The sequence below is a fragment of the Cokeromyces recurvatus genome (genome assembly GCF_025118155.1).
Source record: "Cokeromyces recurvatus strain NRRL 2243 chromosome Unknown BX663scaffold_6, whole genome shotgun sequence".
NCBI classification, from domain to species: domain Eukaryota; kingdom Fungi; phylum Mucoromycota; class Mucoromycetes; order Mucorales; family Mucoraceae; genus Cokeromyces; species Cokeromyces recurvatus.
Genome location: NW_026251392.1, coordinates 194,403 through 216,323, shown reverse-complemented (window position 1 = coordinate 216,323; position 21,921 = coordinate 194,403). Strand labels below are relative to the sequence as shown.

At 29.2% G+C, this 21,921-nt stretch overlaps 9 protein-coding genes across 9 annotated transcripts; 4 read left to right on the top strand and 5 right to left on the bottom strand.

Annotated features, from left to right (window-relative positions):
* Nucleotides 1-4,349: 4,349 nt before the first annotated feature.
* BX663DRAFT_401012 (RecF/RecN/SMC) lies at nt 4,350-4,562 on the top strand (the record flags this gene model as incomplete). Its single annotated transcript, XM_051522213.1, has 1 exon — nt 4,350-4,562. A coding segment is annotated over one exon (213 nt), but the record flags the coding sequence as incomplete, so codon positions are not given.
* A 249-nt stretch (nt 4,563-4,811) lies between these two features.
* Nucleotides 4,812-6,885, bottom strand: BX663DRAFT_559243 (ZIP zinc transporter-domain-containing protein). Its single transcript, XM_051531840.1, has 4 exons — nt 6,743-6,885; nt 6,603-6,665; nt 6,235-6,525; nt 4,812-6,133 (listed from the first exon to the last, which is right to left on the bottom strand). The coding sequence occupies exons 1-4, from the start codon at nt 6,840-6,842 to the stop codon at nt 5,151-5,153; spliced, it is 1,437 nt and encodes a 478-aa protein (XP_051384977.1). The 5' UTR covers nt 6,843-6,885; the 3' UTR covers nt 4,812-5,150.
* Nucleotides 6,886-9,806: 2,921 nt separating this feature from the next.
* Nucleotides 9,807-11,683, top strand: BX663DRAFT_501281 (uncharacterized protein). The gene is made up of 3 exons (XM_051526462.1): nt 9,807-9,926; nt 10,020-10,155; nt 10,213-11,683. The coding sequence occupies exons 1-3, from the start codon at nt 9,836-9,838 to the stop codon at nt 11,546-11,548; spliced, it is 1,563 nt and encodes a 520-aa protein (XP_051384976.1). The 5' UTR covers nt 9,807-9,835; the 3' UTR covers nt 11,549-11,683.
* A 21-nt stretch (nt 11,684-11,704) lies between these two features.
* On the top strand, nt 11,705-12,234 carry BX663DRAFT_307230 (uncharacterized protein). Its single transcript, XM_051522051.1, has one exon. The coding sequence runs from the start codon at nt 11,773-11,775 to the stop codon at nt 12,133-12,135; it is 363 nt and encodes a 120-aa protein (XP_051384975.1). The 5' UTR covers nt 11,705-11,772; the 3' UTR covers nt 12,136-12,234.
* On the bottom strand, nt 12,096-13,160 carry BX663DRAFT_501278 (GPR1/FUN34/yaaH family-domain-containing protein). Its single transcript, XM_051526461.1, has 2 exons — nt 12,846-13,160; nt 12,096-12,764 (listed from the first exon to the last, which is right to left on the bottom strand). The coding sequence occupies exons 1-2, from the start codon at nt 13,092-13,094 to the stop codon at nt 12,333-12,335; spliced, it is 681 nt and encodes a 226-aa protein (XP_051384974.1). The 5' UTR covers nt 13,095-13,160; the 3' UTR covers nt 12,096-12,332.
* Nucleotides 13,161-14,578: 1,418 nt separating this feature from the next.
* BX663DRAFT_529903 (uncharacterized protein) lies at nt 14,579-15,851 on the bottom strand (the record flags this gene model as incomplete). The annotated part of the gene is made up of 5 exons (XM_051530281.1): nt 14,579-15,098; nt 15,182-15,275; nt 15,336-15,498; nt 15,564-15,696; nt 15,754-15,851. 5 exons carry the CDS (start codon nt 15,849-15,851, stop codon nt 14,579-14,581), a joined length of 1,008 nt encoding a protein of 335 aa, XP_051384973.1.
* Nucleotides 15,852-17,510: 1,659 nt separating this feature from the next.
* Nucleotides 17,511-18,023, bottom strand: BX663DRAFT_430086 (CRAL-TRIO domain-containing protein; the record flags this gene model as incomplete). The annotated part of the gene is made up of 2 exons (XM_051522780.1): nt 17,511-17,771; nt 17,880-18,023. 2 exons carry the CDS (start codon nt 18,021-18,023, stop codon nt 17,511-17,513), a joined length of 405 nt encoding a protein of 134 aa, XP_051384972.1.
* A 150-nt stretch (nt 18,024-18,173) lies between these two features.
* On the bottom strand, nt 18,174-19,013 carry BX663DRAFT_307156 (uncharacterized protein). The gene is made up of 3 exons (XM_051522050.1): nt 18,793-19,013; nt 18,700-18,738; nt 18,174-18,634 (listed from the first exon to the last, which is right to left on the bottom strand). Exons 1-3 carry the CDS (start codon nt 18,892-18,894, stop codon nt 18,287-18,289), a joined length of 489 nt encoding a protein of 162 aa, XP_051384971.1. The 5' UTR covers nt 18,895-19,013; the 3' UTR covers nt 18,174-18,286.
* Nucleotides 19,014-21,177: 2,164 nt separating this feature from the next.
* Nucleotides 21,178-21,820, top strand: BX663DRAFT_416013 (uncharacterized protein; the record flags this gene model as incomplete). The annotated part of the gene is made up of 4 exons (XM_051522350.1): nt 21,178-21,205; nt 21,265-21,286; nt 21,366-21,482; nt 21,541-21,820. Coding segments are annotated over 4 exons (447 nt in total), but the record flags the coding sequence as incomplete, so codon positions are not given.
* Between the last annotated feature and the right edge of the window lie 101 nt (nt 21,821-21,921).

Here is a 21,921-nt window from a genome sequence, read left to right as displayed (position 1 = left end):
TTAAAAAAAAAATGAGCAACAATCGCGCCTTGAATTCTACTAACTGTTATCCATTTTTTTTTTTTTTTTAATAATAATAATAATAAAATAATATAAAATGGAAAGACCACCAACTAAGAAAAAGAGACTTACTAAAATTAAAGATGGAGATCAAAATGAACAAGAAAATATAAATTCAAATAGTCAAAATATACAATCATCCATTCCTAAGGCACAAACATCGAGTCAAAATAATCAAAATGATCAATCAAGTCAGCAGAATGATCCATCTTTAAATCAAACTCTAAAATTATCTAATCAAACTAATAATTCATCCATTCAAACCGTAGAAACCTCAAGTCAATCTTCTAATAAATCAGATCGTAGAGTTTCATTTGCCCCTTTGAAAAATATACCTGTTAATAGTACAGATCAATTTGAAGAAGTTTCTAATTTACAGAAAAAGGAACCAAGACTTGTCATGAAAAAAATGGTTTTAAATGATTTTAAATCTTATGCTGGTAGACAAGTCATAGGACCCTTTCACAAGGTACATTTATTAATCATGCGTCAATTTTCATTGACTAATAGTTTCTTTATTGTAGTCTTTTAGTGCTAGTACAGTAGTATATTTATTTTTATATTTTAAAAAAAAAAATTGATAATTAACTTTTTTTTTTTTTTTTTTTTATTTGATCTAGTTGTGGGTCCTAATGGTTCAGGAAAATCTAATGTTATTGATGCTTTACTTTTTGTATTTGGTTATCGAGCAAGTAAGATGAGACAAGGGAAACTTTCAGAACTCATTCACAGTTCAGCAAAACATCCTAACTGCACAAGTTGTTCAGTTGAAATTCATTTTCAAGAAATCATGGATGGCAATACACCTAATGAATTCACTATAGTACCCAATTCAACTCTTATCGTTGCTCGTCAAGCTTTCAAAAATAATTCTAGTAAATATATGATTAACGGCAAAACGAGTAGTTTTACAGAGGTTACAACTTTGTTAAAAGCAAGAGGTATTGATTTGGATCATAAACGTTTCTTGATTTTGCAAGGTGAAGTAGAATCAATTGCATTAATGAAGCCAAAGGCAAAAGATGGTAGCGATGATGGTTTATTAGAATATTTGGAAGATATTATTGGGACATCAAAATATAAAGAACCTATTGAGGAGGCCAGTGCTCGACTTGAAGTCTTGAATGAGGAACGTGCTGAAAAATTGAGTCGTGTGAAATACGTGAGTCGTGAGATGGATAGTATGGAAGATAAAAAGGCAGAGGCTGAAAATTATTTAGAAAATGAAAATCAATTGGCCCGAAGAAGAAATGAACTCTATCAAATTTATTGCAATGAAGCTATTGAAAATACAACAGTAGCTGAATTGGCTATTGAAGAATTAAATAAAAAAATGGAAGAAGAGGCAGAAAGATTTAAGGAACTAGAAAAGGAAAAGATGGAAATGAGTTCTCTTTATCAAGAAATTGTGAAAGAGTATAATGTAATTGAAGCTGAAACGAATAAAATGCTGTCTTATCAAGCCAAAGTTGAAAAAGATCAAGTTGAGATTCGTGAGCGTAGAGATCATTTAGTAAATAAGCAAGAAAAGGGCAAGGCTACTTTAGAAGCAGATCGTGAGGCCCGTATTGGTGCTCAAGAAGCGATTAAAAAGAATGCGGAAGAATTAAAGAAACGAAAGGAAGAGCTAATGAATCTTGAGAAACAACTAAAGGAAGAAGAAAAGAAACTGGAGGAAATTAATCAGGAGTTAAAAGGCAAGACAGATAAATATTTAGCTCAAATTGAAGAACATCAAAAGAAACTAGCTCCTTGGACAGAAAAGATGAATGAAAAGCAAAAGGCAATCGATGTTAAAAAATCTGAAAGCGAACTTTTGGCAGAACGAATTACAGCAGGTGAGAAAGCTGTTGAAGAAGCTAAAGAACAGATATCAAAACTTGAAGAATCCATGACACAAAAGAAAAAGGAAGTTAAAAATTTACCCAAGAAAGTTAAAGAATCCAAGATAGAAATAAAGGAGCTGGAAAGCTTCTTGAGCACTTTAGTTACAAAAGAAGCAGAGAAACGTACAGATATGAATAATGCACGTCAGAAGGCGGATGAAGCAAGAGCATCTATGCAACAATCACAGAGTCGAGGCAAAGTTTTAGATAGTATATTGCGTATGCGTGATACTGGACGTATTGAGGGCATTTATGATCGATTAGGCAGTTTAGGTGTCATTGATGATCGTTATGACATAGCTATTTCAACTGCTTGTCCTGCACTTGATAATATTGTAGTAGAAACTGTAGAGGCAGCACAGGCATGTATTGAGTATTTGCGAAAAAATAATTTGGGACGTGCTGTCTTTACGGTTTTAAATGAACTTCATCATCAAGATATGGATGCAATTGAAACACCAGAGAATGTACCTCGTTTATTTGATTTAATTGAACCCAAGGATAAAAAATTTAGACCTGCCTTCTATAGTGTCCTTCAAGATACTCTTGTGGCAGAAAATTTAAAACAAGCAAATAAAATTGCGTTTGGACATAAACGATGGAGAGTGGTTACGATGGATGGTAAACTGATTGAAAGATCAGGTGCGATGACAGGTGGTGGTAATCGTTTATTACGTGGTGCAATGAGTTCTACTTTTAAAGATGATGGTGTGAATGCTGAGACAGTTGCAGAGCTTGAACATGAAAGAGACAACCTTGAAAGAGAGTACAGAAATGTAGTCGATGAAAAACGTGCAACTGAAACAGCTCTTCGACGTAAAAAAGAGCATTTACCTAAGCTTGAATTAGCACTTGAAAAATTACAAATGGATATTACAAGTTTAGAGACTCAACTTGAAGATGAAAAGAAAAGATTAGTGGAATTGGGGTAAACTTTCTGTTTTTTTCCTTTCTTTCTTTCTTAGAATTAAACTAAAATTCATTATATACAAATTAGAATGCAAACAAAGCCAAGTCCTGCTGATGTTAAACATCAAGCTGAAATAGAGTCTGAGATATCACAACTTCAGACAGAGATGGTTGAATTAAAAGAGAAAACAGATGAAATACAGGAAATCATTAATTCTTTGCATGAAGAAATTATGGATGCAGGCGGTATGGACCTACGTCTACAGAAGATATGTGTAAATGATGTTCGAAAACGAATTGATAACTTGAATAATCGAATAACCAAAAATATGGTTGCTAAAGCTAAAGCTGAAAAAGATGTATCTAAATATGAATCATCTATTGTAAAGTTTGAAAAAGAAAGTGAAAAATACGAGCAAAACCTCAAAGAATTAAATGATGAAATAAAGCAATTTGAAGAAGAAATGTCAAAAATTGTAAAAAAAGTAGATGAGGCAAAAAAGGTAACCTTTTTTTTTGAGTATTTATTTCTTGTTCTTTCATATCTTGTTGACATTAATAAAATTAGAATATGGAAGAAAAGAAGTCAAAGATGGAAGACGTTAAAAAGGGACTAGACGAAAAAGCAAATAATATTAATAAATTGCGTCAATCAGAAGTGGATATAAAGAGTCAACTTGAAGATTATAAAAAGACGTTATCTGATAATGAGAAAAAGGCTAATTATTGGAGAGAGCAAAGATCAAAATTAGAACTACAACGTATTGATGAAGAGTCTGATGAAGAGCTTATATTGCCTATTTATACTGGTGATAAGCTACAAGAGTTAATGAAATCTAAACAGGTTATTAAATTGGAGATTGCTGAAATTGAAAGTAAGTATTATAAATACCAAGATATAACCATGTATTTCATCTAATGGTTTAAAATAGCTTTTGTCCAAAATGCCAAGCCCAACTTATCTGTACTTGAAGAATATCGTCGTCGTCGAAAAGAATACAATCAAAGAAAAGAAGACCTTGATCAAGTAACTTCTAAACGAGATAATGTCAAAAATGAAGTAGAAGTTTTACGCAAAAAACGTTTAGATGAATTTATGAGTGGTTTCAATATTATCTCTCAAAAGCTAAAAGAAATGTATCAGGTAACTTTTTCTACTTCCCTTAAGCCAGTGTTATAAATTAAGAGTAAAAAAAAAACACACACACACATATTCTTATGCACATATTTAGATGATTACGATGGGCGGAAATGCTGAACTTGAATTAGTCGACAGTCTGGATCCGTTCTCTGAAGGCATAGTCTTTAGTGTTATGCCTCCAAAGAAGAGTTGGAAAAACATTTCTAATTTATCAGGTGGTGAAAAGGTAAAACGCACATTTATATACATATAATTAGATTTTATAAAATTAATACTAATAACATATACGGTAAAAAAATAAAAAAAAGACGCTTAGTTCTTTAGCTCTTGTCTTTGCTTTGCATCATTTCAAGCCTACACCTCTATATGTAATGGATGAAATTGATGCAGCTTTAGATTTCCGTAATGTTTCAATTGTAGCAAATTATATTGCTGAACGTACAAAAGATGCTCAATTTGTCATTATTAGTTTAAGAAACAATATGTTTGAATTGGCGGATAGACTAGTTGGTATCTATAAGACAAATAATTGTACAAAGAGTATTGCTATCAACCCAAATGTGATTGCATCCATGACATTGATACCAAAAGCACCTACATTCTCAAGTAAACCTGATTCAAGTAGATCTACACCTTCATAGTGGCTGGATAATATTATATTGAAAGTAATCATATACTATTGTATAAATGGAAAAAGAAAGTGGGGATATCTTTTTTTTTTTTTACAGCTATTTTCTAATACTATATTGATGCTTTATGTATATATGCTTAACTTTTTATATAATCACCTGCTATTGTTTATGTTTTTTTTTTAAAAAAAAAAAAAAAAAAAAAAAAAAAAAAAAAAAAATAACATTGTAAATAAATACATATTTTATAAAAGAAAAATTAATTTTATTATAAACATAAAATGTAAATGGTAGTGATGCAGTATAATGATAGTAGAGTAGTAATACATAATGTTCAAATTCTATGTGTTAAGTCAATATACATAATAGACAAAAAGAAAGAAGAAAAAAAAATATATATAAATATATACATGTATACATATATATAAATAAATAACTCGTAGTATAATAACAATGATATAGTAATGTATGTGAAGATATAGCATATATATATAATATATGGTTACAATATTGTATTGTATTTAATTATGCCCAAATACCAAGGACAGACATAAGGGCAGCACCGATATACATACACATAAAGCAGAAAATCTTACGAGTTAAAGATGATCTACGGAAGCCAATATTATGATTGATTTCAATACTCATGAGAGAGACATAGGCGCTGTATAATAGGATACCAGCCGAAAGAGAATCCAAGATAGCTTGAGCCAAGATAGCAGCAGGGGGGTTAATAGAGGAACGAATAGCGATACCGATAGCAACACCTATAGGCGTCATACAGATGAAGACGATACCCATCAACACAGGTTTCTTCCAACTTTTGCATTTAAGATCGTTGACACGTGTGCCCAATGCGATCCCTTCAAAGAATTGATGGAAGACCAAGGCGACCAGTAATGTTATAAAGGAGCTATTATCGGATGTTCCAAGAGTGATGCCGATGATGATTGAATGCATCACAATACCAAATTCTAAAATGAAGGTACCAATGTTACGAATGGATTGTTCATGTTCAAGGAAACCAGCAGAATGAACGTGACCATCCTCGTTGATACCTAAATGATTATGTTCATAAGGGTTCTTTTCAACGTGGCTAAGTTCACTTTGAGGGGACATAGCAAGATGCTTCTCGTTCAATGTATGGTCTGCTAATTCTTCAGCATGGGTCCCCTTCATCGTACTCGTATGGCTAACTGCCATGATCTTGGCATTCTCTGCGTTCTTTCTTGCAATAGCATCCAAGTTAGAGATAGCTGCTAATTCGACAATTTGAAGGAAGAAGGAAGCAAGCATACAAAACACTCCACCAAATGCATGATAAGAGTGCCAGCCTTCACCAATACATTCAGAATCAAAACGCTCAAGTGCTTCAGGAAGCATATGGATAAATGCAGTAGCAATAATCACACCTGTGCCAAAGAATTTACCAGCTGTCAATGTCCAATCACGGATAGATCCCTCTTGATAAGGGCTTACACGATAGAGAAGGATAGGAGCGAAAATACCTAAAAAAAAAAAAAAAAAAAAAAAAAAAAAAAAAAGAATATATAAGATTTAAGATGAATAAAGAGGGAATTTCTTTTTCTTTTTTTTTTTTTAATATTACCAACAGCAGAAGTACCCATAATAATAAATACGGAACCAATTCTTAAAGGCATATTATAACCATTAATTGGCTCTACTTCACAGCTTAACCCATGTGAATGGCTATGCCCACCATGCCCGCCTTCTTCAGCTGAGGCTGCTTCACCTACATGATTATGTTCAAGAGTGTTTTCAAGAGTGTGTTCATGATCGTGTTCATGGTCGTGTGCATGGTCGTGTTCATGGTCATGTTCATGATCGTGCTCATGATCGTGCTCATTTTCTATCATGGTAGTCGCATTGTTAGAGGGAACTATATATGTATATATATATAACGATATTGAGTATTCTATTATATATTGGTAAATAAAATTAAAGTATTTGGTTTACCTAAGGTAGCAGCTTCATGAGTATGATCATGGTCATCAGCTGGATGATGCACTGTATTATTTCCTTAATAAATAATAAAAAAGTTAAATCATTATTAACTTGCGTGGGGGGGGGAGAGGAGTGGGTTTCGGCTATTATACCTTCATGAGTGTGTTCTTGTGCATAAATAGTTGGGATCAAAAAGATTGTCAGCAGTAATAATAAAATAAAGATTCTTGACGTAAAGAGTTTAGAAGCCATATTTTATTATATATGAATATATATATCAAAGATTGTGATAAAATAAAATAAAAGATTGAGAAACAGAATATGAAGGGTATATTTATATATGATGTAAAAATTTTTGTTTTCTGTTATTTTTTTGATGTATTAAAGGTACTTATTATGCTATGTGTACCCTAAAAGTTAGACGTATCGTAATATCTAACCAATTACATGCAAAAATTTCTGTAAACTAGTCACATGTAACTAATAGGGTACTCATTTTCTTTTTTTTCTTAATATTCCATTTGAAAACAAAACATGAAATAAGCACGATAAAGAAGAAGATTATATATTACTGCTATAGGTATATTAATTATTTAAACAACACATATACATGTCTGTTTACCTGTTTATCTATTTATTTATTTATTTGTTTATTTATTTACTTATTTATATTTAAGCTTTATAGACTCCTTTTTTTACGTGATTGTATAATAATCTTGTTTTGAGGAATCCATTATTGTTTCATTTAAAGTATTTGGATTTTTCCTGGTTTAATCAAACAAATAGAAAACTCCAAGTTTTACAAGTTTCAAATAAAATTTTTTTGTGTTTGCGGAGTTATTATTGTTTAGTAGCTTTTTTTTCGATCTTCAAAAATAAACTATTTCCAAAATAAATGAGAAAATTTTTATTAGCAAATTAAGAAAAATCAGGGCGGCAAAAATATGAGAAAGAAGGGAGAGTTTTCTTTTTTTTTTTCCCAGTTTATGAAGAAGGCATCAATTTATATAAAAGACTTTTTTTTTCAAAGACACAAACAATCTATGTTTATATAATTTGATGTAAACAATATAACGCATGAATAAAATCTAGGAAATAGTAATAGAATCTAAAATAGACTAAATGATAAAACCAAAATTATGAAGGACAATTATTTTTGTGACAAATAATGTGGTAGATAAAGAATTAAAAATTGAAAAAAAAATTCGTTAATAAACTTTTAAGCAAATAGTGACAGATTTTGAAGGGGATTGTATTTTGCTGACGAAGTTTGTTTCTTTAATCTTTTCATTAGTTATACGCATTGGTTAGCAGTCAAAATCAAGGAAGTTTGCAAAAAAAAAAAAAAAAAAAAAAAAAAAAAAAAGGAACAATGATCATTATGTTGACTGCTGCTATCTTTTCAAATCAAGGAAAATTCGAATTACTCTAAGAAAACTTATTTTTATGAGGAAAGAGAGATAAAGGAAAAAAAAAAAGCTCTTAATAACAAATATCAGTAAAATAGATATAATAATAAGAATATTGTTGAATTATTGGGCAATATGATAAATTTTCTTGACAAGAATGGCCGAGAAGCTTATTATGAATCTGCATCACACTTTTCTATATTATAGCTTGACTCTGCGCTAATGTTTCATTCTACTATTATACATTACTGTTAAATAGAGTTGGTTCACCTCTCCATTTACTCAATTACCTTCCTGACTAAAAGAGATAAAGAAAAATAAAAGTGTTCCGCTTTATCTGTTATAACAATAGTCATTGCAAGTACTTTCATTTTGACAATCATTTCAAATGTTAGAGATAATGACATATAAGTGTTTATTTTTGTATAATTGTAAGATAAGATATATTTTATGAAGTATAATTTAGGGTAGGCTAATCATATCATACATATGAGTAAAAATGGTCTATAGACTCAATGATTTCTGTTAGTCCTAGTATTTGGTTTCCTATTTCCTCTTTACTTTCCCATGTCATCCCTGTTAATTTGAAAAAAAAAAGGTTGGATATTTAGTTAAATGAATCAGGGAAAACCGAGAATACGGCACACAATAGCTTGTCACTTATAAAAGAGGAAGTCTGGTATTTATATTAAATGAATATGATTTTATCTTGAATAGAATATACATGAATTTTCTTTAAGCTTTTTTGAATAAAACCTTTTTATAATAGCAAGCAAAATACTTGAGAACATCTGTTACTGATATATTATTACTCATATTTTGCTGTTAATATAACACAGACTTAGAAATTGATCCATTAACTGATAAAGAGTAGAGCAAAAGTGCATTTTCCTGGAGTGAGATACTCCCTATAGCTATGAACAATCTTATCAATGAATGAGCTGTGTTAATACAGATAGACTTTATGTCCACCGTTATTGATGAGTTATATTTCTAAAATACTTTAGACAATAGAAATAATCACTCTAGAATTCTCTACCTTTGTCAGTTCTAACAATAAATCTTGTATTGCTTTCTAGATTTTATTCATGCCTTTTTTTTTTTTTTTTTTTTTTTTTTGTATTCTTAACATCAAATTATATAAACATAGGCTATTTGTGCATTAAGTTGCTGTTTATACCTTCTTCATAAACAGGAGAAAAAAAAACTCCTACTTTCTTATATTTTTGTTATGACTTGATAAAGTTTTGTATTTCTGGTATTTTCCTTGTAACAAAATAGTCGTACAAAGCGTGATTATATTATAATTTTTTTTTTTTAAACCACAACATTCTATTAGAAAAATAATAATGTTCATAACGAAATATATTACTTCATATGTTATTTATTCCATGTGAATTAGGTCATATTTTTTACTAATCATAGTTTTAAATTCAACTTAATAACAATGATCAGGAAACTTTATACTATCCTAAAAAAAAAAAAAAAAAAAAAAAAAAAAAAAAAAGAAAAATTAATTCCAAGTCTCTTTCAAGACATGCATTATTACCTAATTTGACTAATAATAATGAAAGTCTTATTTATCTTTATTATCGAAAGAAAGAAAAAAAAAAGAAAGAGAGAGGATTGTATAACATTCTAGGCATATACGCCTACTACAGTAGCTACCTTCTACAATTGCTTCAATTCTTTCATTTACTGGCAAAAAAAAACAAAAATAAGCAGTAACTGTCAAAACTATCTCGAAAATAATTAAAGAACAGCAGAGTGAGAAAAAAAAAATTGATTTTTTTTTTTTTTTTGTTCTATCAAATACTTGATTATATAGAAACATTAATGGGAAAATTCAATCCAAAAAGATCTCAAAAGCCCAAAACATCTTCAAAAAAGAAGAAGGAACCCGAAACATTCGATGAGTTTATGGAAGGTAATCTCCAATAAATAAACAAAACAAAAAAGATCCCATTTTTTTTTTTTTTTTAGACATGTCAAATAATTTTAATTGTTATAATCTTGTTAGAGGCCATTCAATTTGAAGAACAAGGAGAACGTTATAAGACAGGAGATAGAGCTCAACGTAATTATGAAAGAGCAGCAGACATGTATGGAAAAGCGTTTAGTTTGAATGATAAAGATGCTGACTGTGTTTATAACTGGTAAGTATATACATACACAGATTTATTTGATTTATTCTAATACATACATGTATTTAGGGGAAGAGTCTTGTTCTTGTTGGTCGATTTTTTGCCTTCACATGCTACACCAGAAGAAAAACTAGAAAAAATAGATCAGTCGATTGAAAAGTTTAGAAAGGCTTTAGATTTGGAAACAAATAAAACAGATGCACAATTCAATTTAGCACAAGCACTTCATCAAAAATCAGAACTTCTTCAAGACACAACTGAAATAGATGATGCCTATCGTATTTCAGCCATGTCTTTACAAGAAGCTATTTCCATATTTGATAATGTGTATAATTTACAAGAAAAAGAATATCTAGAATTAAATGATACTTTTACAGACAAAAAAGAAGAAGAAGAAGAAAAGGAAGAAGAAGAAGAAGAAGGGAAAGAAAGTCAAATTAAAGAAGAACCATTACGACAAGAGTTTACTACAGTAACAAAGATAGAACCCACTACCCCATATTCACTTATCGAGACACTTTTAGCTACTGTTGAAACCATGTCAACCATGGCCTCTATATTGGCTTCTTTCCCAGCATCTATGGATTTATTTAGTCGAGCTAAAGCCAAATTAGCGTTAGCGGAAAAATGGTATACGAAGGCATCCTCTACTGCATTGGAAAAGAATAATGATGATGATCCTGAAGAAGAAAAAAGGAGAAAGAATGCACGAATCCAAATCAATTTGAAAGAGTCAGCCATGTATGCAGCTATGGCTGATCGTTCTTTTATAGCCTCAAATACAGTTGATAGTGCATTATATGAGAAATCAATTGAGAAATTGAATGAGATTATTGATAATTATGATTCTCGCAATGTAGAAGCATTATGTGATCGCGGTGATATCTTTATATCCTATAGTCAAGCTATTGCCGAAGTAGCACATAAAAAGCATTTGCCTTTAGTGCCAGAAAAAGATGGAAAGGAAGTATGGCAATTATATGCCTCAGCCACAAAGTCATTTCAAGCTGCTTTATTAATTGAACCTAAAAATCTCCGTATTTTAAACAAGATGGGCGATCTAAGCTTATTTAGGGCACGTTTAGATTTACCAGTAGCAGAACGTAATCGACTTCAATTATTAAAGAATGCAGTTTTTTATTTCAAACATGCAGTAGAAATAGATAAAGAAGTATTAACAAGTGGTTATCTTGGTTGGGCTATGAGTGAATGGGCTCTAGAAGAATGGGCAGAGATAGAAGGTAAAAAAGAAGATGCAATGAAGATTCTTCGTGTTTGGATTAGACGTGGTGGTAATGGAGCATTATTTAGAAGTTTAGCTGAAGATAACGAATCATGGGAAGAAGAATTTGTAGAGTTTGTTATAGAACACTTTTTTGCTGCGGATGATGAAGAATCAGAATAACGATTATAAATCATCAATTCTAAGCTTTGATGAAGTGAAACATAATCGTTAAAAAAAGAATCCTCATGTAGTTTCTATCATGCTATCATATTAACTAAAATAGGAAATTTTTATTTAAGATAAAGTATGCCCAAATTTAAATAATTTCTCTTTTTTTTTTTTTAAGGAAAAAAAAAAGACTCTCTTTCCCACGATTAATCATTATTACATAAAACAAGACATCAATGTTAATGTGTATAATAATAATAAGCGTGTATATACATGTATACTGCTATAGAGAAGAGATAAACAACTACCAAGATATAATAATATTACGCGTCGTAGCTGTATACTTTTTTTTTGTTTTTTTAGTGTTGCGTAAACGTGTGGGGGAAAGAAGGGACCCGAGTTATGTTGTTATTAATGACAACCGCGGAATTGATATTCTATTACTATTTTGTCTACAAATTTTACTATGTAGTAGTAGTAGTAGTAGTAATAAGAAAAAAAAAATTTTTTTTTATTTTAATTACAAACTCAGCTATCATTATTTTGACCTGTCATTAAATTTTAAAGAGATAAGAAAAGTAGGTATTGTTTTATTATGAATAATAAAATGTTTTAGCCTAATAAAAATACACATACATACATATATATATATTTGAAGGAAAAGGGAAGTCTATAATAATAAGAAATAATAATAGTAAATGATAATATGATACAGGAAATAAGTAGTATGATATGCATACAGCAATTTAAGAAGGGAGAAGGAGATGAAGCTCTTTTTCTTTCTTTCTTTCTTACTTTAATTAAGACGACCCACTGGTAAAAGGAAATAAGATGAATCCTTTGTTAATAGACCAGAAAGGGCATTATACCATGCAATAACAGCAGTGATCACACCAAATGCACCACCTGCAATTTGAGTAGTAAGGCTATTGTTAAACTTGGCAGCAGCTAATAAGACAAACGTAATAAAGAGAAAGAAAAAGAGACTGACTAAGCCTACACTTGAGCGATGAGAAGCGATTAACATAAGACCAGTAAAGATAGCCCAAGATAATAAATAAATGCCTAAAGATTGATCTAATGTATGACTATCATCACCATAAGATTTTAAAATATTAAATCCAGGAATAAAGATGACTGCAAAGGAAAGCCAAAATCCACCATAACTAGAGAAAGCAGTAGCACCAAAGGTATTACCTGTCTTGAATTCCCACATACCAGCTAAAAGCTAAATAAAATCAAACATGAGTATATACATGTACAAATCAAATATGCATATATATATAGAAAGGGAGAGATTGATTATTACCTGTACAAGACCGCCATAAAATAAAGCAAGGCCTACAACTACATTACTAGGTCCATTAGCAGGAACACCAGCACCCGCATTATGAAGTGATAAAACAAAAGTAGTTAAAGCAAAAGAGCTTAAACCTAAAGGACCTGGATTGGCTATAGTTGGTGCAGCATAAATTGGAATAGGAGGATAAGATGAAGCTATTGTATGAGAAGGATATTTTGCTTCTACATCATGATTAGTATGAGTTGATTCTGTCATTACGTAAAGAAATGGAAAACGAAAAGGAAAAAAGAAAAGTAATAAAATAAAATAATGAAAAAAAAAGAGAGGTTATTATCTGTTGCTGCTGTTGTTTAAATACATAATTATAAACATACAAAAAAAAAAAAAAAAAAAAAAAAAAAAAATTATTATCATTGACGCCACTAATTCTACCAACATTATTACTACTTTTACTACTACTACTACTACTAAATAATAATAATTCCGCCAAACAACATTATAAAGTACAACAAAATATTTATTTAAAGCAAATCAATTATACTTGATTTTTTTTTTTTGCTATATTTTCTTTATTTGATGAATAAAAACTAGATTACAAAGTGTCACCTCAAGCTACTATTTTCTTCTTCTTTTTGTAGTAAATTTTTCCTCAATCATTACATTAAAATAACTCAATTTTATTGGCTGGTTAAATTGCGAATCCCGAACAAGAGTGTTATTTGAATCCACTCTAAATCTGCACGAATTAGAATTTAAAACTTTAATCTTCTACATTGAATGTGGGAATATTGTTTACTAATAATGTATATGTTTTGTTTTAATAATAAAAATAATAAATGTATTTATTTATTTATTGTCTTGGATTAAAACTCGTTCGGACGGATTACCTTGTATGGAAAGAAAAAAACAGGTATTTAATCAAATAAAGATTGATTTATTTTATTTTATTTTTCTTTGTTTTCTTTTTTTTTTTAAATCTAATCTAAAATTCATATTTAGATTTCTGCCTAAAATCTGCATTATAGAGTTTAATAACGTGGTACTAATAAAAAAATAGTAAATAAAATGAATTCACAATATTATGTAATATGATTCAACTTGAATATATTTTTATAAAATGTTCTTTGTCTTTTTATTATTCTGCTATTTAACCTGATAGTGGAAAAAATAAAATAAAATAAATCAAAATATTATTTTAAGGAACACTATTGTTTTCCTTTTTGATCCGTTGTAAGTATTTTTTTTTTTTTTTACACAAATACTCTGAAAACATTTATCCGAAACATGGACCCTTGAACCCTGTTTTCCCTATTTTCAGGGTTTAGTTTTTTTTTTTTTTTACCTAATAATACACTTTCATTATATTAGATAGTAAATATACTGATTTCTTATTTGTTTGGATTTGTTGGACTGTTTAGAAAACTATAAACTCTTTATAATTCCATTATTTCCCAATTTTTGTCAAAATAGATTTTCTATTATTATTATATATAAATATACGTATAAAAGGAGGGAAGGAAGAGTCTATTTTAATATATTATAATTGTTAAACTTCCTTAAAGATTTCCTTATTGTTATTGGATTTAAAAGATTAATTTGGTTCATATAGAAGAAAATAGGCTATATCTATCTATATATGTATATATTAGAAAATTATTTTTTTTTAATTATTATTATTATTAATAATAGATAGAATAGGATGAACAACACATTTCTTCTTCCTTCCCCTAAAGTTTCAATTACCAACAAAGCCCTCCTTGAAAGTCAAAGCAGCTGAGTCCTTCTTCCCAGATATCAATATTCTGTAGCCCCCATTTTCCTTCTTCATTATAAAAAGCAATTCTTTTATGTAATATATCTTCTATAGTTGTAGCATTCAAGGTCTCTGTATGTCTCTCTGGTGTCTTTTCCCACTCATTAGGATGCTCTTGATGACATGAAAATGAATCACCACTATAGACAAGCGCCATGTCAAATGTGCCCACTGCTGTCAAGATGAATTCAATATCCATCCAAGCAACACCTCCTGTTTCACGATAACCACGACATGCTTTCCAGGTATCTCTATGTGCCAATGTAAAATCACCTGCTTGATCTCCATAATACCAATAATTATTTGAATTTATATTCGAAATAGGGACAGAAGGGGGCAGTTGATAATTCCCCCAATCTTGATCAGCTAATTTACAAGCTTCAAATAAAGTTGTATCATCTGGGAATGGTTCCAACTTGACAATGCTAGGTGGTAAATTTTCATGACTGTATATATAATAAGTAAGCATTAACACACATAATATACATACATACATACATACATATTATATACGTTATAAATGACTTACATGTTGTGTCTACTTTGAAATTGCGTATAAATAGTTTCATTTTTAAAAACTCGAGATTTTATAGCATTTATAAAATTATGAGACCAGATATCATCTATATATTTATGTATATAAGTATGTATAATTCATATGAAAAAAAAAAAGGATAAATTACCTTGGTTTGTACAGACAATATATTCTCCACGAGCAAATCGAATACCAACATTTTTACCTTCAAATTCATGTAAAGGAGCATGACCTTTATTAGGTAATATTTGATGAATTCTATTCGAAACAGTAATGATACGATAATTCAAATATTTTGATCTACGAAATCTCTATTAAAAAGATAAAAAAATAATAAGCTATTTTTTTCCCCTTTAAATGTATTCATTTAATTTACAAAACTATCTAGTATTCTTCTCTTATTGGGTGGTGGATTCCATTCAATAATTAGTAATTCAATTTTTTGTTCAGAGTGTTCAGCTAGTAAGTAAGCACTATCAATGAAATTTTGAAAGCGATGATGTTGGTTGCTATATTTCATATTATGAGTCTTATTTTAGGGTGCAGACATTTTTTTAATTTATTACCCTGCATAGTTATCCATACGAGTCACAACAACAATAGAAAGATAATATTCAGGTATAAGACCGGGATCAAGACATTGTGCCCATTCTTTTTTTGTCATCACAATGTCATCTCTAGTAGCTGTATTACCGAGACATTTCAAGGATCGACCCTTTCTATAATTTGGTAAAGCATCAACATAATCTTCTATTACTGATCCTAAATCAGCAGTAGCAGCAGCGACATCATTATTATTCACTGATGTTCGAAATGAATTTAATAGTATCGAAGCAATTGATATAAAGGTAATAAATGATACAATAACCAGCCCTTTTGTTAGAGCTTGTTGTTTAAACATCATGTTATTATGGTGTCAAGTGGTAGTAGTAGTAGTAGTAGTAGTAGTAGTAGTACATAAAAGAAGAATAGTAGAAAATTATACTATTTTAAACTCAATCTAACATTTTATTGGTTTCCAATCGTTTTCTTTTGATCTTTAGAAAAAAAGAAAAAAAGAACCTCCCTTGTAAGAGACACAAGGAGGTAAAAAAAAAAAATAAAGGAATAAATAAAGGAATAAATAAAGGAAGAAAAGTGGAAGAAGAGGTGAAGGAAAGCGATAGTAATATTATAAAAAAGTGAATAACGATACGCTAGCTTCAGCTGTAAAACAACCATCACAACAATTTTGAGTTATAACAAGTCTATCATGCACATAACAATAAAATAAAATCATCTGAATTCAGAGCGTAAAAAAAACTGTAATTAGAGATTAGTGTACTCCAGTATTAAATACCCTAGATTATTATACTTTCAAGCTGCTTCGTCAATATGTCGAACATAAAGAAAACAAGAAAGTCATATACATAAATGTTCCTGAAGTAATGATGTGATTGGAAAAACAAAAACAAATGCAAGAAGTATTGCCCTACCGTCGTTTCAAGAAAGCGGGTAAAAGAAACGACAGTTATATTATATATATATATATATATAACTTACCTTCTTTCCTCCTCCCCCTTTATTAACTGTTGTTAAACTTTATCTTCGTTATATCTTCTTATAGTTTATTTATTAGTACATCTACCAGTATTCCTTATTGTTGTTAGCTTTTATAAATTAAAAATCTCAATGAATCAGACCTGACAAACAATTTTTTTTACAAGATAGTTTTGCTTGTCTTTATAGTGATATCAATTCCAAATTGATCTCAGCTTGCTATCCTTCTTTGAAATAGGATCCAATCCTTTGGGGGGGAGGAGTTATCAATGATCCTACACTGAGCGTAATTGCTGTATTCTTTGTTGACGTCTTGGTTAGCTTCTTGGCGCTATTTCTCGGTCGTATCTTTATCATCCTCCATATGATAACTCTACTCAGTGAACATTTTATCAAATGTCTCTTTATACACTGTCGACTTAATATGCCATTCACTGTCGTTGATCTGCTTTCCTTTTTTTTTTCTTTTTTTTTTTAGCCAGCTTCCTTCCGTCGAACTGATATATCAGTTGTCCTCGAAATAGACTAGTATACTCATATTGTTCCTGATTTTTTCTTTTGCCTCCCCCCTTTTTTTTTTCTCGACCCCTAAGAGGCTTTTATTACCCTATTTCTCTTTTATTTTTGCTGTTGTTGTTGGAACTGGCTAGAGCAATACAGCATGAAAAAAAAAGAGGCTATGTGATCATTAGTCATTTCTATTTTATTTTAATAAATAAATTCTGTTAATCATAACTGGGGGATCCATAATAATAATAAAAAAAAAAGATAACTGTTGGCAATATTATTTAATAAGTGAACATAATGAATCATTTGATAAAGCTGCTTCCATGATACTTGAATTATAAACAGTAGGAACCTTTTCATTTGTTTCAGTAGCTACAAATATTTCACTCGATTTTCTAGGAATTATGGAAACACAGCCTCCAGGCATATGTTCACATTTACAGGTACCTCCCAAAAAGCTTGGCAAACTATCAGCGTCAATATAATTTAATAATACCGATTGAAAATCACTTCCCAAAACATGTATTTTTTCCAAAGTCTAATAGCGATTTAAAAAAAAAAAAAAAAAAAAAAAAAAAAAAAAAAAAAAAGAAGAATATTTATTAAAAAAAAATATGGATTTCTCTTTCTTTTTATATAAACTTACTCGAGGATTTAACCAATGTTTTATGACCTTAAACATGACAGTAAAAGCTGATGGAGCATTAACAATAAATAAACGATGTAGAGTCTCTGGATAATAGTGCTGGACAATCTCTGCAATTGCTTTCAGATGATATAAAGCATTCATATGAAATTCTGTATGAATGCATAAATAGAATGTGAGGTAAGAGGGATGATTACAATAATAAATATAAAATAATAGAAATGAGTTCATTTACTTTACGCCATAAACTCATGTGTGTGCAATCAAAAATGACTGTTTCGCTATGAATTGCCTTTCCTGCTCTCTCACATGCTTCAGGCATAATGACTCGATTTAAGAATTCATTAACTGCAATTTGATAATTTGTTATTTCTTTTGAAGTCACGTTATTTCCCATTTCCTTTGTATTATGATAGCCCTATAGATAGATAGATATGTATAAAGAAAGAAATTGAATATCGTTCATGTATGTATAATCTATTGTTCTGTTTCAATTTTACAGTTCGATCGATTAAAATGGGATGACCTTCTTTATCAAATTTATGAAAACAATCACCACCAATGCAATTAACAGTTCTAACGACGCTCTCAGATAATCCAGGTTGTACAGTAAAGTTAGTATCATCAATGTATTGATAACCTCTACAAGCAATTAATACAGGCACATTATTATATTTTGTAGCAATAGGTATACGATTGATATGATTGTTATCACGCCAAATAATTGTATCCATGAATTGTTGTTTCGCGTCATTCTATAATAAAAAAAAAAAAATAGATGAGTCTAAAGGGTTAGATGTATATCTATTTTGAACTTTACGATATTCCATATATTAGCTTCTAAAAATTGAATTAATAACTATGAAACAAATTTGTTAATACTCTTTAAAATCAATGTGATAGTATAAATTACATTATCAGAAAACTCTCTATTGTTATTTCCAAGTGATTCTTTTAATTTCTCAAGAATTTGTTGTTGGTCTTCAGTTGAAGGTATTTTCTTTGGAATATTCATACTTTAATACAGGAAAAGAAACAAAAATAAAAGAAAAAATAAAATAAAATAAAATAAAATGAATATGCAATGCTGCCAGTTACAAACAATAAACAATTGTTGACATTGAAAAAAAAAAAAAAAAAAAAAAAAAAAAAAAAAAAAAAAAAGTCCAATCTGATTTGACGTGTTTTTGCCTAAAATGTACAAAATTATATTCTAATAGCAGTTTTTTATAAATTCTTACTATAAGAAGTAAATTTATATACCTTATTTATTGGTTTCTGTTATATTTCAGCAAGATAAAATTTATTAGTTCTAATCCATTACATGATAATTTTTTATATCCTTCTTTGCCTGATTATGTTGTCCACATTATTATTATTATTATAGAATGTGAAAACTCAAAATAATATGAATGAGTAAACAAATAAAGTTGTTTAAGAAATCATAAATGAGAATCTAGTAAAGTGTTGCTTACATACACTTACGCTTTTATATACACTCATACTAATACAGCTTGTCATACAGTCACAAGATGACGACGACGACAACGACGACAACGACGACAACGACTACACTCTGATACGCATAATTCAATAGTCACACAGGATTCGAGTATTTGGTATTAAAATTTTTGAAACATTTTAAAATCGAGATTCCTCTTGGCGAAAAAAAAAAATATGTATTTATAAGAGGAAAGAAGGCAAATTAATAATTAATCCGAAAAAAGAAAAAAGAAAAAAAAAAAAACAACAGATAAATCATTTAATCACATTACTGCTGCTAAAACTGAGTTCATTTCGATTCGTTTCGTTATTGTAAATGCCATTTACGTATTATGTAATCTTATACTGTATTATTGGCGGTCAAATTATTACAAATAATAATTAAATCCCCACTTCCCTACTGCTAATAATAATATAAGAGATATTTTAATAAAAACAAAAACAAAGAGAACGTTATCTCAACTATAAATAGTTTATAATATCCATGATAAGATAATTAGTTATTCAAGGCTATATTCAATCAAGTGTTCATTTTATTTCTTGAAGAAGGAAAAAAAAAAAAAGTGAAATGAAAAGGAAAGAATGTATAAAAAGAAGAATATTAACAAAAAGAAAGAATTAAGATATGTAATAGTACTAGGATAGCAGCTATATTAAGTTTATTCCAATTTTATAGCCTACCTACCCCCCCGTCATTTTCTCCTATGTATACACACGTTATTGTTCTTTATTTTAAATATAACAATTACTATAAAATTCGTCATAAATACAAATAATATAAAGATGAGTAATCGAATTACTGCACAATAGTAGTAATGATTGGTGTGATGTATTCGAAGCATCGAGACTCTATTGATAGAGATAGGATAGTTACTCTATTCTAATACGTCTCTTACTGTCCTATATAAATATGTATATGCATTTATGATAAAGGAAGACAATTTATTTATTTATCACAAAATACCTTTTTTTACTATTATTATTACAATGACCCAAAAATAAGTAAATAAAATTAAACAAAAATAAAAATAAACTAATACCAAGACAAAGTATGTTACTACTAAATTTATTATCATTACTAGCTCAAAGACCTCTTTCATATACAGTCTCTGCGTATATATGCTTACTCTATTAATCGTTGTTTTGACATTGAATGTAAATATGTATACACGTATGTTTTAGAAGCTGGAGTCTAATACCGTAAATCAACAGTAGTAATATAAACTATTTCGGATGAACTATGAACCGTTATGATTTAGAAATAGAGTTACAGAACACAAGTCCAAGTAAACATGATTACAGAAAGAAGTATTATTTGATAAAGATTTATTTTATTATATAACAGAAAACATGATGGATTAAAGATGCATATATACTTGAATACAGACAGACTTTACATAAATACATAAGGAATAAATTGTTATTTTAGTACACTTTCGCTCTTGACAAAAAAAAAAAGGAAAGTAAAATGATGAAATATAAAATCATATATTTCTTTACATTACATAAGTAATAATAGAAAAAAGAAGACAAATAATAAGTCTGAAATTTAAATTTTTTTTTTTGTAGAAAAATAAAATAAAAATAAAGTAATGACAGAATTCAAAATGACAACGTGATCTTGACCTGATTTTTATTGATTATTGGTTTAATATAAATACAACACAACCCTTTTCTTATTTTTTAAAAAAAAAAACTAAACTTTTTTATTTTACTTACTTTAATTTGTTTCTTGATTTTTTAATAAAAACATGTCAAAATATACCTTATAAAAAAAATGTCAGAAGAAAATAATATATTTGCTTGTTCTCAATGTCCAAAAAGTAAGTCCCAAGTAATAAATAAAATGATTTCAAGCAAATAATTTACATTTTTTTAATAGTATTTGCAACAAGATCTAACTTGTAAATATATAAATAAATTTTTTTTTCTCTCTCCTTTTCCTGTTATGATATTTATTTACTTACTTACTTGTCTATTTAGAAAACGTCATATGGAAAACCCAAATATTCATAATATACCTTATGTTCGAAGCAGAGACCAAAAGAGATGGAAAGGTCATTCAAAGAAAATATCTTCCAGGCAAGAAACAACGGAAAGGTAAAGATATCCTATTTTCTTATTTCATGATACTAATACATGATTCTTCTTCTTTTAGAATGCGTAAATGGAGAGCAGAAAATAGAGATAAAAATAAAAGAAATGATTTACGTTGTAGAGTGTATAGATTAGCTAGACAAAAATTTGGAATAGAAGACTCTGAAGAAAAACAAAAATTTATTCATTATGAAATCAATAGAAGACTCGGACGTCGTCTGTTACTTGAACAAAAGAATAATATTCAACAACAGCAAGAAGAAATGAATAAAAAGAAAGATAGATTAGATGAATTGCCTTTCTATTGTGCGCCTTTACATAAAATAGAATTGCCTTCAATAGACCTTAGAAGATCAAGCTGTCAAAGTAACTCAACAATATCTTCTGCTATGACAGAACTTTCTGGATATAGAAGCAGTCAATCTCCTCTAAGTGACTATCA